This window comes from Myodes glareolus, chromosome 20 (genome assembly GCF_982192425.1).
Source record: "Myodes glareolus chromosome 20, mMyoGla1.1, whole genome shotgun sequence".
In the NCBI taxonomy this organism is placed as follows: Eukaryota; Metazoa; Chordata; class Mammalia; order Rodentia; family Cricetidae; genus Myodes; species Myodes glareolus.
This window is the reverse complement of record NC_142045.1, coordinates 17,775,740-17,788,442: the sequence shown is the minus strand read 5'-3', so window position 1 is coordinate 17,788,442 and position 12,703 is coordinate 17,775,740. Positions and strand designations below refer to the sequence as shown.

Here is a 12,703-nt window from a genome sequence, read left to right as displayed (position 1 = left end):
GAATAATGGAGAACACCGTTTGAGAACACGTAACACCAAGGAACAACCAGGAGAGAAAACTGAACGCAAAGTACTCCTCATAATAAATTAAATAAAATGCTCCGTGGCGGCTCTACACACTTACATATAGAATATACCAGCTGTACATCATTCTAAGTCACATATGCTATTCTCCTTATGTCCCAGAGATATATTTTATTTTTCTCATATAAGGACAGATGGTACCAGTGCTTTTATTTGGACCATTTATAATTTATGTGTGTTTTTTATGTCTTTCTTCCAGCCTCAAACATGTGGATATTTTCTTGGCTTTGTGTTCTCTTAATTATTTTGGCTGTGGCTGATGTGGACACAGTAGGGAAGACCACACCGTACCCCAAATTTACAAAGAAATCTGACGGGAAGGAGATGCTCAAGGGCCAAAAGCCATCCAGTGGCTTTCCTCTGGATGAAGAAGAAACCCTCCTTCCAGAAATGGCTGCCGTGGCAGAGCCCACCACTAGCCCATCTCTATCAGCCACGGCCGAGCCCACCACGGACCCCTCTACTTCTGCCACGGCCGGTCTGTTCCCTTTTGAAAGCTTCTCTCTGGACGCGACTCGTTTCTTTTTGAATTGCTGCCATTGCTGTTCACCTGTCACCGGGGAGAAAGGAGAACCTGGAAAGATGGGAAAGCAAGGTACTCGCAAGTGCCCCACCGAATGTCCCCAGAGAGGAGGGCTTAGGGTGAAGAATTGATCTGAGGGCTTCTGCGCTACTTGCCCGTGGAAACGTGACGAATCCAAGTGGAAGCAGGGTTATTGATACATAATTCAAATTGGGATGAAAATGCAGCTCAGTAACCACAGCTATATTTATTTAAAAAAAAGAGATTTATCCTTATTGTATGATTATGGGTATTTTGCCTACATGGATGTCTGTGGGCCATGCGTGTGCCCAGTGCCCATAGAAGTCAGAAGAAGGTGTCAGGTCCTCTGCCACTGGGGTTATTGAGGACTGTGAGTCACCATGTGGATGTTAGGAATTGAACCCAGGTGCTGTAGAAGAGCCGCTAGTGCTCTTAACCACAGAGCACACTTTTCCGCCTCAATCACAGGCGGATTTATTTCAAGATCTTTCCTTATTAACCACACATGGCCTATGCCTACTCTATCGGGTAATGCCTGCTGTATTAACAGCGCTGGTTCCAACTGAGTCAAGGACTCCCAGCTTCAGCCTTGAAGCCGAGGTTTTTCTGGGAGGTTCAGGGTATGATCAGTGGAGGTATTTTTTTTTTCTTTTTTTGTCGGCTTGAAAAATGGTAAATGAAAATTCTATTGCCTGGCGAGAAAGTGCGGCAACTGTTGGACTTTGTGAATGCTATTTGTAGTTAGGATTAGAAGTGGAAGGGCTTTGAGTGGAAAATGAAATGTAAAATTCAGCGTGGTCCTCATTGAGATGCGGAAGCAACGCTGCCATTGCCCAGCAATTTTCTGTGTCGAACACTGTGGTTACTATTTTGAAATCTCAGATGTCTCCAATATATACGCAATGAATATGCTCTCAGTTTTACCGTAATGCATTCTGGCTTTTAGGTGCTAGGTAGTGTAGACAACTTGAGACAAAATTAAAGATCAGAATGCCAATTTTAAAGTCACTATTCCCTGAAAACGAATTCATATAGTGTTTGTGGTATCTAACCTGAGGAAGAGAAAGCTGTAAAATCAGTTGTTATGCATCACCACTGAGGTTTTAATTAATTTCATCTCATGGTAGTGGGTTTTAGAGAGATGTGCTCTTTATACTGAGCTGGATTAAGAGGTAAAGAGAGTGAGATTAGGACCCGATTCTCCGGCCGACGACGCAATATTGGAAATGCAACGAGGCTGAGGAAAAATCATATTTATCAGAACTCTTCATATCTTACTTGACTGGCAACACCGCCTCCTAAGGAGACAGTGAGCTCCATAGCACCAGGGCTGTTGTCTCACCTGATGACAGATGAGATTAGATTGTCCTTGGCCTTCAGCTTTTTTTTCTAATCTTTGTGACATATATTTTGGAGGTGTGCCCAGTTTCTAGCCTGTCTGTGTAACTCACATGTCATAAACTAGCTGCCTGTGTCATCTGACTTAGAATGTTCTGTATTTATTTCTGCTGTGGATTAACACGGGGCTTTGTACATGCTAGGCTATTGCTCGTCCACTTTTTATTTTGAGACCATCTCACAAAGTGGCCCATGGTGGTCTTTAATCACTCTGAAGGCCAGGCAAATCAGGAACTTGCCTATCTCCTGCCTCAGCCTTCCAAGTAGTTGCAGTTACAGACCTGGCTCAGAAGGAGGACTCTATCACAGCCCTTTCTAAAAAGACTTCGTTACTTCCTGAGGACTCAGTTTCAACAATGGGAAACAGGGTTAAATGAAACCATGATCAGTATGAATATGTGATGCCCGAAATAGAATAAATAGTCTACAAATTGCTTTTATCACTCAGTTAACATGGAGTGTGGTTCTAGCTTGTGACATTCTCTGGGTCTGATAGAACAGCATCCTCTTTTTTTGAGATTCAGTTATTCTAGCTTTAGAATCCCGAAATTTATTTTTTTTGAGATTATAATATAAATCATTTCCCAGTTCTCAGTCTTTCTCCAAACCCTCCCAAGCACCCTGCTTTGCTGTCTTTCAAATTCATGGCCTTTTCCCCCCCTTTAATTGCTGTTACATACTTCTATGTGTTTACATATGTGTGTATATATACACACACATATTTCTGAGTATATACATAGATCTGCTCAGCGACTTTTCCTTTTCTTTCTGTGTTCCTTTCATTAGAAATCAATATAAGAACAGCATTGAACAAATTCAGAGAAAAAGAAAAAACCTACACAAATCCAAGCATCTCAACTTTTTTTCCTCAACTCTCTGTCTTTGGTCACGTGAACACACATATTGCAGGCATCACACGGTGCATTATCTACTTTTAAAAGTCCACTTAGATCCTATTTATGGATGAAAAACATCATGAAAATACGCAGATATATTTAATGGCCAGAAGGCAGCTCTCCGTCTCTTGCTTCTGTTTTTGGTTCAGTTGCTTGTGGGCTTCTTACGTTAAGAAAACTGGGGAATTTTACATCATTTCTAAAACTTTATAAAGATATTTTTACATTGCACCTGGTGATGTGTTCCAGTTCAGTGAGCATTTGGTCAACTTAGAGGTTGCAGCACCTGCCTGCACAGAGACAGGAGGCAAAATCAATTGGTTCACCTTGAGTTCAATCTTACGGTGTTTATGAGAATACTCCCTAGGTGTCCATCTCCTGTAGATGTGATAGAGTTACATGATGTGCAGTTACATGTGTGCAGTCACATGATGCTCCTGTGCCAACTCAGGGGTGTGGTTTGTTGTTTCCTTCAACAGCAGAGCCCCACCAATCCTTGGGGGACAATGCACAGGGAAAAAAGACAGTGGCTTTCTTGTTTACTCTCACCTCCTCTGCTTAGTCTGTCTCTATTCCTCTTCTCCATGCAATTCTCCTTCAAATGGCAGGGACTGCCTTCAGCCCTAACCTCTACCGCAAGCAATTTATCAGTGGTTTCCTTTTACAAATTTGTAGTTTCTTCCAAAGATGAATTCTACTGAATATGATTTTTCATTTCATTGAATTTAAAAACATTTTTTAATTTCTATTTCATTCTATCCCATTATCCTTAATTATAATTAAAACGCCATTTTGTAACTTCATTAGGTGAGATTATCTATATGGTAAACTTTTGGAGAAATTAGCCTTGAATTATTTTAAGTAAGAAACAATTTTTACTCTGCAAATAGGATTGAACTTGCAGAAAGAATAATGAATTGGCCGGGCGGTGGTGGTGCACGCCTTTAATCCCAGCACTTGGGAGGCAGAGGCAGGCGGATCTCTGTGAGTTCGAGGTCAGCCTGGTCTACAAGAGCAAGTTATAGGACAGGTTCCAAAGCTACAGAGAAACCGTCTTGAAAAAAACCAAAAAAAAAAAAAAATTAATGAATTGAGTTAGGTGTGTTCTAGGTAAGTGACTGCCTGGATGAGTAAGTGTATCTGTAGTGATTTGAATGACGAAGGCCCCCAAAAGTTTATATTTGTATGCTTAGTGTAGCAGGCTTTCTTTTTGGCCACCAACCAGCTCGCAAATCATGACATGGAGACTTATTATTAGTTATGAATGCTTGTCTCATTAGCTCTTATAACTTAGTGTCACTTATTTCTCTTCATCTGCATTTTGCTTTGGAACCTTTTACGTTTCTTTCATTCTGTATGTCTGGTCCAAGTCTACCTGGCTGACTGGTCCTGGGCATCTCCTTCTCTTTCTCCCTGTTCTCTCCTCCTCCCAGTTAACCTCTGTGCCTGCCAGCCTCACCTGTCCCTCTACTGCTCAGCCATTGGCCGTTCAGCTTTTTAGTACACCAATCAGATGCCTTTCTCAGGCAAGGTGAAGTAGCAGCACATCTTTTCATCTTTAAACAAATGCAGTATAAACAACTGTAACACATCTTTACATAGTTAAACAAAAGCATAAACAAACGTAATGCATCTTTACCTATTTACAGTAATAGTCTACAACAGCTTAATTCCAAGTTTGATAACTGTATAGGAAGGATAGGAGGTGTGGTCGTGTTGTAGGAGGACTGTCACTGGGGGTGGGCTTGGAGGGTTAAAAAGCCTAGGTCCGGCCAGCCTGTCTCTCTCTCCCTGCTGCCTGTGGATGAGGAGGCAGGGCTCTCCGCTACTGCTCCAATGCCATGCCTGTCTGCTTCCCACCATGATAGTGGTGCCCTCTGGGAGTGTGATCCTCAGATTAAATGATTTCTTTACTGTGGGTGGTCTTGGTGAAGGCATCTCTTCACAGCAGTAGAATAGTAACTGAGACAGTGTCTAGTGAGGTCAGAGACTTGCATGATCTCTACCGTGCCTGCCTCTCAACCCCCACCCCCTTTTTTGGTCATGACTTCCATGCACAATGCTATTTTTTTCAGTTGCTTAAAGACACTGGTTTTTTTTTTTTTTTGACACTTCAGAAAATTCTAATTCCTTTGTTGCGTCTTTGCTTAATACTGTTTTCTCAGGGAACGGTCTTCTGACCCCATAAATGTAGTTCATTTTATTTCTAAGTGTAACTTACAATGGGACCTTCCTATTTACTTTGTATCAACTAGAGTGAGACAATTCCCATTTCCCCTTATGTTATATCTTTAATGTTCATCTTGCACAGATTCTCATCCCTGGGTGGGGGGAGATTGTTGAATTTCTAGAATCTAGCAAGAGGATTCAGTGTACAGAAAACATCACAAATCGTTCCTAATCAATGAGTAAGTGGATGAATGGGAATCTCAAAGTGTTTGGTATTTTTTTTTTTAATTTTCAATTTAAAAGTGTGGTCCTATGAGGTGAAGCATCAGATAATGACTTTGTTTTTGTCATTTGATACAGTGCCGCTTCCCTGAATCATTTGATCACTGCCATGAATTTAGTGACAGGTACTAATGGGCTCAATGTATCTATTCAGGTAGTACAAAATGGCAAATCAGACAAAAACACTGCTCTCAGAACTCTGTAGTGGCTTATTCTTGCCAGATTTTATCATTAGGACACTGACAGTTTTTGGTCTCAATAAAATTACGACCTTTTCCCCTGAACTAATGAATTTCAAAATATGATTTTTCTAATGTGATGATTTTGAAACTTCCTTCCTAGGTCCTAAAGGGGAGACTGGTGACGTTGGCAGCCCAGGGCCCCCAGGAATCACTGGACTCCAAGGCCCCAAAGGCCAGAAAGGAGAGAAGGGTGGGTACATTTCCTATTTGGATTAAACTCAGGGAGACTCTGAAACAAAGACTCGATTATTGAAAGAGGGTTTTCAAAAGTGCAAATATTTGATAAGTCATCTCATATATTAATTTGGCATGAAATATTAACTTTCTACCTGACACTTGAAAAACTTTCAGGTATATGCGAACCATCCCGCCCCCCTTTCCTTCTCTCTCTCACATGCACACAGTTGCACACACACATACACACACACACACATGCACACACAATGACATATACACACACACCAGTAGGGGAGACTATTTTCTTAAGTTATACTAGTTTTCATTTTTTTGGCAACACGTTTTAATTATGTTTTTCCCTCTCCCAACTCCTCCCAGATCTCTGCCACCTCTTTACCCATTCAACTTCATGTTCTCTCTCTCTCTCTCTCTCTCTCTCTCTCTCTCTCTCCATGCTTCCCCCAAACAAAAACCAAAACAAAGAACAGAAATCAAAACAAACAAACAACCAAATTATAAGAAAAAATGCCAAGAGAAACTCTTTTTTTTTCCTTTTTTTTTATTAAATTATAAAAGTTTCCATTTCAGCCCCTCCTCCCAACACCCTCCCAATCCCCCCACGCCCTCTCCTCCTCCCTCTCCATCCCCTAGAGCAGTCAGGGTTTCCTGCCCTGTGGGAAGTTCAACTTCCTCCCCCGTCCCTCCAGGTCCAGGAAAGGTGAGAGTCCAAACAGACTGGAGCGCCAAAATCCAGTATATGCAGAGGAAGCAAGTCCCAGTGTCATTGTCAATGGCTTTTCAAAAAGGCTCTGGGCCAGCCACATTCAGAGAATCTGGTTGGATCACGACCTCGTTCAGTCCCAGTCCAACAGGCCTTGGTGAACTCTCATTATATCAGTTCCCTTGTATCAGTGGGTGATCGCATCCCTCGCAGTCCTGATTACTTTTTTTATTTTCTTCATCTTTCTGTTCCTCATTTGGACCGTGGAGTGCTCAGTTCGGTGTTCCAATATGGGTCTCCATCTGTATCGCCATCCAACGTCGGATGAAGGTTTCCTCTGCCCTTGCCTTCTTTGCTCACGTTCTCTTTCCTTCTGCCTCTTATTTGGACCTAGGGAGCTAGGTCCAGTGTTCCAACGTGGTTCTCCGCCTCCATCTCCATCCATCTCCAGATGAGGGTTCTATGGTGACATGCAAAATGTTCTACTATGTTCATAGCAGCACTATTTGTAATAGCCAGAACCTGGAAACAGCCTAGGTGCCCCTCAATAGAAGAATGGTTAAAAAAGGTGTGGAACATATACACATTAGAGTTTTACTCAGCGGTAAAAAACAATGACATCTTGAATTTTGCATGCAAATGGATGGAAATAGAAAACGCTTTACTGAGTGAGGTAAGCCAGACCCAAAAAGAGGAACATGGTATGTATTCACTCATAAGTGGATTCTAACCATAATTAAAGGTCTTTGAGCCTATTATTCGTGATCCTAGAGAAGCTAAATAAGAAGATGAACCTGATGAAGATTATTTAGCTATCCGCCAGGAGGTAGGAAATAGACAAGAGTCCCAGGTAACCTCGGGTGCATGGGGGGTTGGGAGGGTTGTCAGAAAGGGAGAGGGTTAGAGAGAAGGGAGTAGGGGAGGATTGGGGAAAGATCGGGGGACTGGGATGGGGGGGAGGGAGGAAGGATGGATATGGGATCAGGCAAGTATATACCTCAACTAAGGGAATCATTTTAGGGTTTACAAGAGACTTGATTATAAAGGGGATCCCCGGTCCAAGGAGAGATCCCCAGATGGTTCTCTGGACAGAGGAGAGGGTGCCTGAACCGGCCTTGGCCCACAACCATACTGATGAATATTTTGCCAAGAGAAACTCTTAAACAGCCTTCCCACCACTTACTGACTCCCAGTGTGACCCAGAGACTAGAAGTTACCAAGTCTGGACTCTAGGGAAGGGTCTTTTCTTCTAGTGTGAGATTTTTTTATTCTTTCTTTTTCTCGCTCTAGTACTGGGGAGTGAGGCCATGCATGCTAGCTAAGGCTCCTCCACTGAGCTATACACACCCAACTAAGTGGGGATATTTTTCTTTAATGCAATTAAGTTAACATTAATTACCAGAGTAATTAATTAAGTACCAGAGTAGGTAATCCTGTACTCTGAAATCAGAGGCTCCCTCTGAAATCAGAGGTGTTATCAATGATGGGGCAACAGAATAAATGAACTATTATAAGCTCAAAAAATCAAGAAATAATTAAAACACAGCAATGATTTTCCTGCTGGCTGGACCCTGGCAGAAGTGGATTTTTATTGACTTACAACCTGTTTCTCAAAGAAGATTTGTAGCTATGAACACTCCCATTGATCTTTCCCTGCCCAAGAAGTCTATAACTCTGAAAACATTAGCACAGAAGCCTTTCTGTCCCAGAAATGACTGGTTCTTTTGGTACTAAGGTAGTTACAGATTCCCTGGGATAGTGAATACTGGTACCCTATAGAGATACCGTCTGTCCATCAAGTTCAGTGTTGTCAGATGTTAGAAGGCCTAATGTCACATATACATCACCCTCCGCACGGCTCGGGAACTGCCTAACTCATTCTTGCTGGAACAGTCAGTGAAGCAATTACTCAAAAAATATGCTTAGGCGAGAGAGTGCTACTTCGCACTTGTCAGTTATACGATTCTCCTTCTTGGAAACATTAAATCCTTTTGTGTCTGAATTATATTAGCAGGGAGCCTGTGAAATAAGGGTGAGTAATGAACCTCCTCGGCGCTTCGTACGTTTTGGAAGCTAGACTTCTGGAAGTGGAAGAAAATCCGGGGCGGTACCGTAAGACACGGTTCTTAAGACAAGGCTTTGATGAATGATCAAAGTATAATTTCATTCAGCCAGTCTTTATAAAGTGGCAACTCCACTTTCTTTTACTTCCAGAGTTGGCGTGAACTCCTGGTTAAGAATAAAAGTTTTAACGTTTCCAAAACCTTGCTTGAATGGCTGCATGCTAGTCCATCATTGTCTAACTGAATACTTTCAATTAAGGCCATTAATCCTCTTAAATAAACTTAAATGCCACTAATGCTGGGTATGGTAGTACACACCTTTAATCCTAGCACTTGGGAAGCAGAGGCAGGCAGATCTCTCTGAGTTCAAGGCCAGCCTGGGTAGTGAACTGGGTAGTGAATTACAGAACACCAGGGTCACACAGAGAATCTGTATATATATATATATATATATATATATATATATATATATATATATATATCATACCAGTAATGCTGAATGAAATTGGCCAACATTCCATTACTGACAAGGAGGGACTAGGCTTGGTCCTTCTCTTTCATTCAGCATCAGAACCCTGTCAGAATACGTTTGGATATTTTCCTGGTACCCCATAGGTTAAATTTGTACATTTGACTTTGTCTAGAGTAATAAATAGAGAAATCAACTCCTTAGGAAACAAGAGTGACCCACACTGGATTTCTCTGGGTTGTATTATGGCAGATATCTGAATGTTTAAATCTTTTATTATCATAATGGCTCCTGTAGCTCTATAAGAGTGTACAGAAATTATTCTACCACGTAATGAAAATGACCCATTTTGAGTGTCTCCTAAGGGTGGTTTTTCTTTCCTGGGTTCGGTTTTTGGTAGTTTTAGCTGGTGGAAGAATATGCTGCTCTCTCTCTGCCTAAACATCTACGGTGGGTGGCAAAGAAGAGATTTGACTACCGTTCAGAATTTACAATAGGAAAAACACCAGCTCACATGTACACACCACTTGCCGGTTGTTTGAAATTTCATGAGGAATTTCAAGAATCATGTGAAGGCTTCAAGAAGGAGTTCTGCTCAAGGGATCAGCTGTTAATCCCCTCTAAGTGGCTTACTATCAACCAGAACTCACAACCCCAGATGCCCTTCAACACTTTCTTTTCTCGTACTGCTTTACCTTTAAACAACTTTTGTTAAGAAACGTTGGAATGTGGCGAAGCTCTGAACCACAGGCTAGATTTATCCCAAATGGCATAGTTGCGCTGGAATTAATCCCTGTACTATTTTAGGACTAAAGGGAGAACGGGGAGACCAAGGAGCAGGTGGCATTCCAGGATACCCAGGAAAGCCCGGAGAGCAAGGTAAAGTTCAATCGATCTACCACGTGAGGACCCGAGTGCAGGATGGCCCTGTCTCTTCCTGCTAGGAAATATCGAATTGGCATAGTGAGAACTCCAGTTCTCACTATTTTAATAACTCGGTGTGCTCATTGCGTGAGTTGAATCCAGGAGTTGAGACATTGGGCAAATATGTCTGTGCTCTGCTCCCTTTCATGAGCTGTTATCAGAAACGGAATCTGCCTTTCCTCTTCTGTGCCTGTGAGACTTTGGGTGTGGATGGGTGAAACAGAGGTTGGGGCGGTTACACAAGTTGGGTTAAGTGCAAAAGCTACTGGAATAAAACAGCTCTGTATTATTTTAAAAGCAAAGCAAAAGAAAAAAAAAAACCCGAAACATTACTCTTTCTTGGAAGCCTTAGCTATTCTGAGAACATAACACGGTAATTATTGCTCACTACATTTAATGACTCTTTGAAATAGACATTACCGAGGCAAGAACCAGGTTTACAGGTCCTATTGGTGGGAATTATTTTAATATTTTAGGTAATAACATCCTGTCGTAGCTTATATGATTCTGAAGCATTATTTTACTTTTTCATTTCAGGTGGTTTTGGTCCCAAGGGAGACAAAGGAAGCAATGGTCCGGCAGGAATAAAAGGACAAAAAGGCTCCAAGGGAGACCTGTGTGGGAATGGTACCAAAGGAGAGAAAGGGGACCCTGGGGCCTCTGGTGCCCATGGCTTCATTGGAGAGCCTGGGGCCAAGGGCGAGAAGGGGGATGCTGGGGAGAAAGGCTATCATGGAAATTCTGGGGAGAGGGGAGAGAAGGGGCAGAAGGGTGAGGCAGGCGTGAAGGGAGAAAAAGGAAGCAGGGGAGAAGCTGGGGCAGAAGGCAAAGGCGGCTCAGATGGTCTACCTGGACCCAGAGGTGATCCTGGCCCTAAGGGAGAAAAAGGAGATTCAGGTCCTCCTGGTTTAACTGGACCTGCCGGGCCAAAGGGCGAGCTGGGGAGCAAAGGAGTTCGAGGGCCTACTGGGAAGAAGGGCTCCCGGGGGGTCAAGGGTTCCAAGGGCGAGGCCTCTCAGGTTCCACAGTCGGCTTTTAGTGCCCTGTTGTCCAAGCCTTTTCCTGCCCCAAACATTCCCATCAAATTCGACAAGGTTCTCTCCAATGACCAGGGCGATTACAGCCCCACCACTGGGAAGTTTAACTGCAGTACTCCAGGGACTTATGTCTTCTCCTACCACGTCACGGTCAGGGGCCGACCTGCTCGAATCAGCCTCGTGGCCCGCAACAAGAAGCAGTTCAAGTCCAGAGAGACGCTCTATGGTCAGCAAGGAGACCAGGCCTCCCTCCTGCTCATTCTGAAACTGAGTGCAGGAGATCAGGTGTGGCTGGAAGTGTCAAAGGACTGGAACGGGCTGTACGTCGGCCCTGAGGATGACAGTATTTTTAGTGGCTTCCTCCTGTACCCGGAAGAAACTCATGGAAAGTCACCATAAATTCGGGTTTTGGACACTGCACTTTTGATTTAGTCTATTAATCTTGAGCACAGCTCTTAAAAACTTTGGTTTTTTTTTTCATGATTATAAATGCAACACAGAAACATTTAAAAACTACTCTGATATCAAAGCATCTCCTTTGAAATATTTATGTCTTTGAGGATATGTTTATTAAGTTTGTAGCTAACATTTTTCATTTAATAAGGTAATGATATTACTGAAGCCATTTAAGGAATTAATAATGGCAACGCTCAAAGCTATGAATGAGATTTATAATTAATAAATATTTAAGTGATGGTTTGAATGTCTCCCATATGAATGAATGCTTGGTCGCAGGAAGTGAAACTGTTTGAAAGAATTAAGAGGTACGGCCTTGTTGGAGGAAGTGGGTCACTAGGGGTGGGCTTTGAGGTGTCGAAAGCCCAGTGTCTGTCTCTTTCTGCCTGCTGTCAGCAGGTCAGGATACCCAAGCTCTCCGCTATTGTTCCAGCATCACGCCTGTCTGCTTCCCACTGTGATGGCCATGTACTCTACTACCCCCTGGAACCATCAGCCCCAAATTAAATACTTTCTATTATGAGAGCTGTCTTGGTCGTGGCGTCTCTTCATATCAATGGAACACTAAGACAATATCCTTCTCAGTACTTTTTTTTTATCTCATATAACGACACATCACTCTGCTCTGTGCGAATGTGAGGCCACCATCTGGCAGACCACGATGGCAGCTCTTTCGCAAAGTCCCTGATTCTCTTGGCAGGGCTGCCTTTCAATGCAATAGAGGCATTCTCTTTCAGTTTTAATTCAGAAAAAAAAAACACACACAGGCAGTGTGGCAAAGAATTGGAAACATGGCTTTAAAACTTATTCACATGTAAGGGTTTGTACACAAGCCTATATTGTGTGGACTAAGGTTAAATGTAAAGAAGAAAATTGATAAAGACGTCACTCACTTAACTATGCGTCAAATTATTGTGCATAGAACTGAATGTCCCGAAAGGACTCAAGAACAAAGTTAAATCAGTATTGATCAAAATTTCAGGCTTTTCTTCATGATGGAACATTTAATTCGGATACATTCTTGGCATCATTGTCATCATCTCAATAATAATTAATTCCAGTTATTCAGTGATAACGTTTTGGGAACAGGTGGGGGTAGGAAATTCATTTGCAAAGTGAATATTTAGTAACTGTGAATATTGGATAATTCAGCAGTTTTGCTCTTTTAAAAAAGTGAAATTTATTGAATCCAAATGGATAGTTATACAGATTTGCAAATCTGAGTAGTTACACAGATTTTT

The 12,703-nt window shown here is 42.3% G+C and overlaps 1 protein-coding gene across 1 annotated transcript; it reads left to right on the top strand.

Annotated features, from left to right (window-relative positions):
* Positions 1-288: 288 nt before the first annotated feature.
* On the top strand, positions 289-11,940 carry Otol1 (otolin 1). Its single transcript, XM_048424455.3, has 4 exons — positions 289-679; positions 5,716-5,805; positions 9,853-9,924; positions 10,507-11,940. Exons 1-4 carry the CDS (start codon positions 292-294, stop codon positions 11,403-11,405), a joined length of 1,449 nt encoding a protein of 482 aa, XP_048280412.2. The 5' UTR covers positions 289-291; the 3' UTR covers positions 11,406-11,940.
* The last annotated feature ends 763 nt before the right edge of the window (positions 11,941-12,703 follow it).

What these genes read in the sequence shown, in the direction of transcription:
- Otol1 (XM_048424455.3), top strand. Translation starts at nt 292, where the DNA reads ATGTGGATATTTTCTTGGCTTTGTGTTCTCTTAATTATTTTGGCTGTG. An exon ending in AGGCCAGAAAGGAGAGAAGG is followed by an intron (nt 5,806 to 9,852) that starts GTGGGTACATTT and finishes GTACTATTTTAG; the next exon opens with GACTAAAGGGAGAACGGGGA. An exon ending in AGGAAAGCCCGGAGAGCAAG is followed by an intron (nt 9,925 to 10,506) that starts GTAAAGTTCAAT and finishes TTTTCATTTCAG; the next exon opens with GTGGTTTTGGTCCCAAGGGA.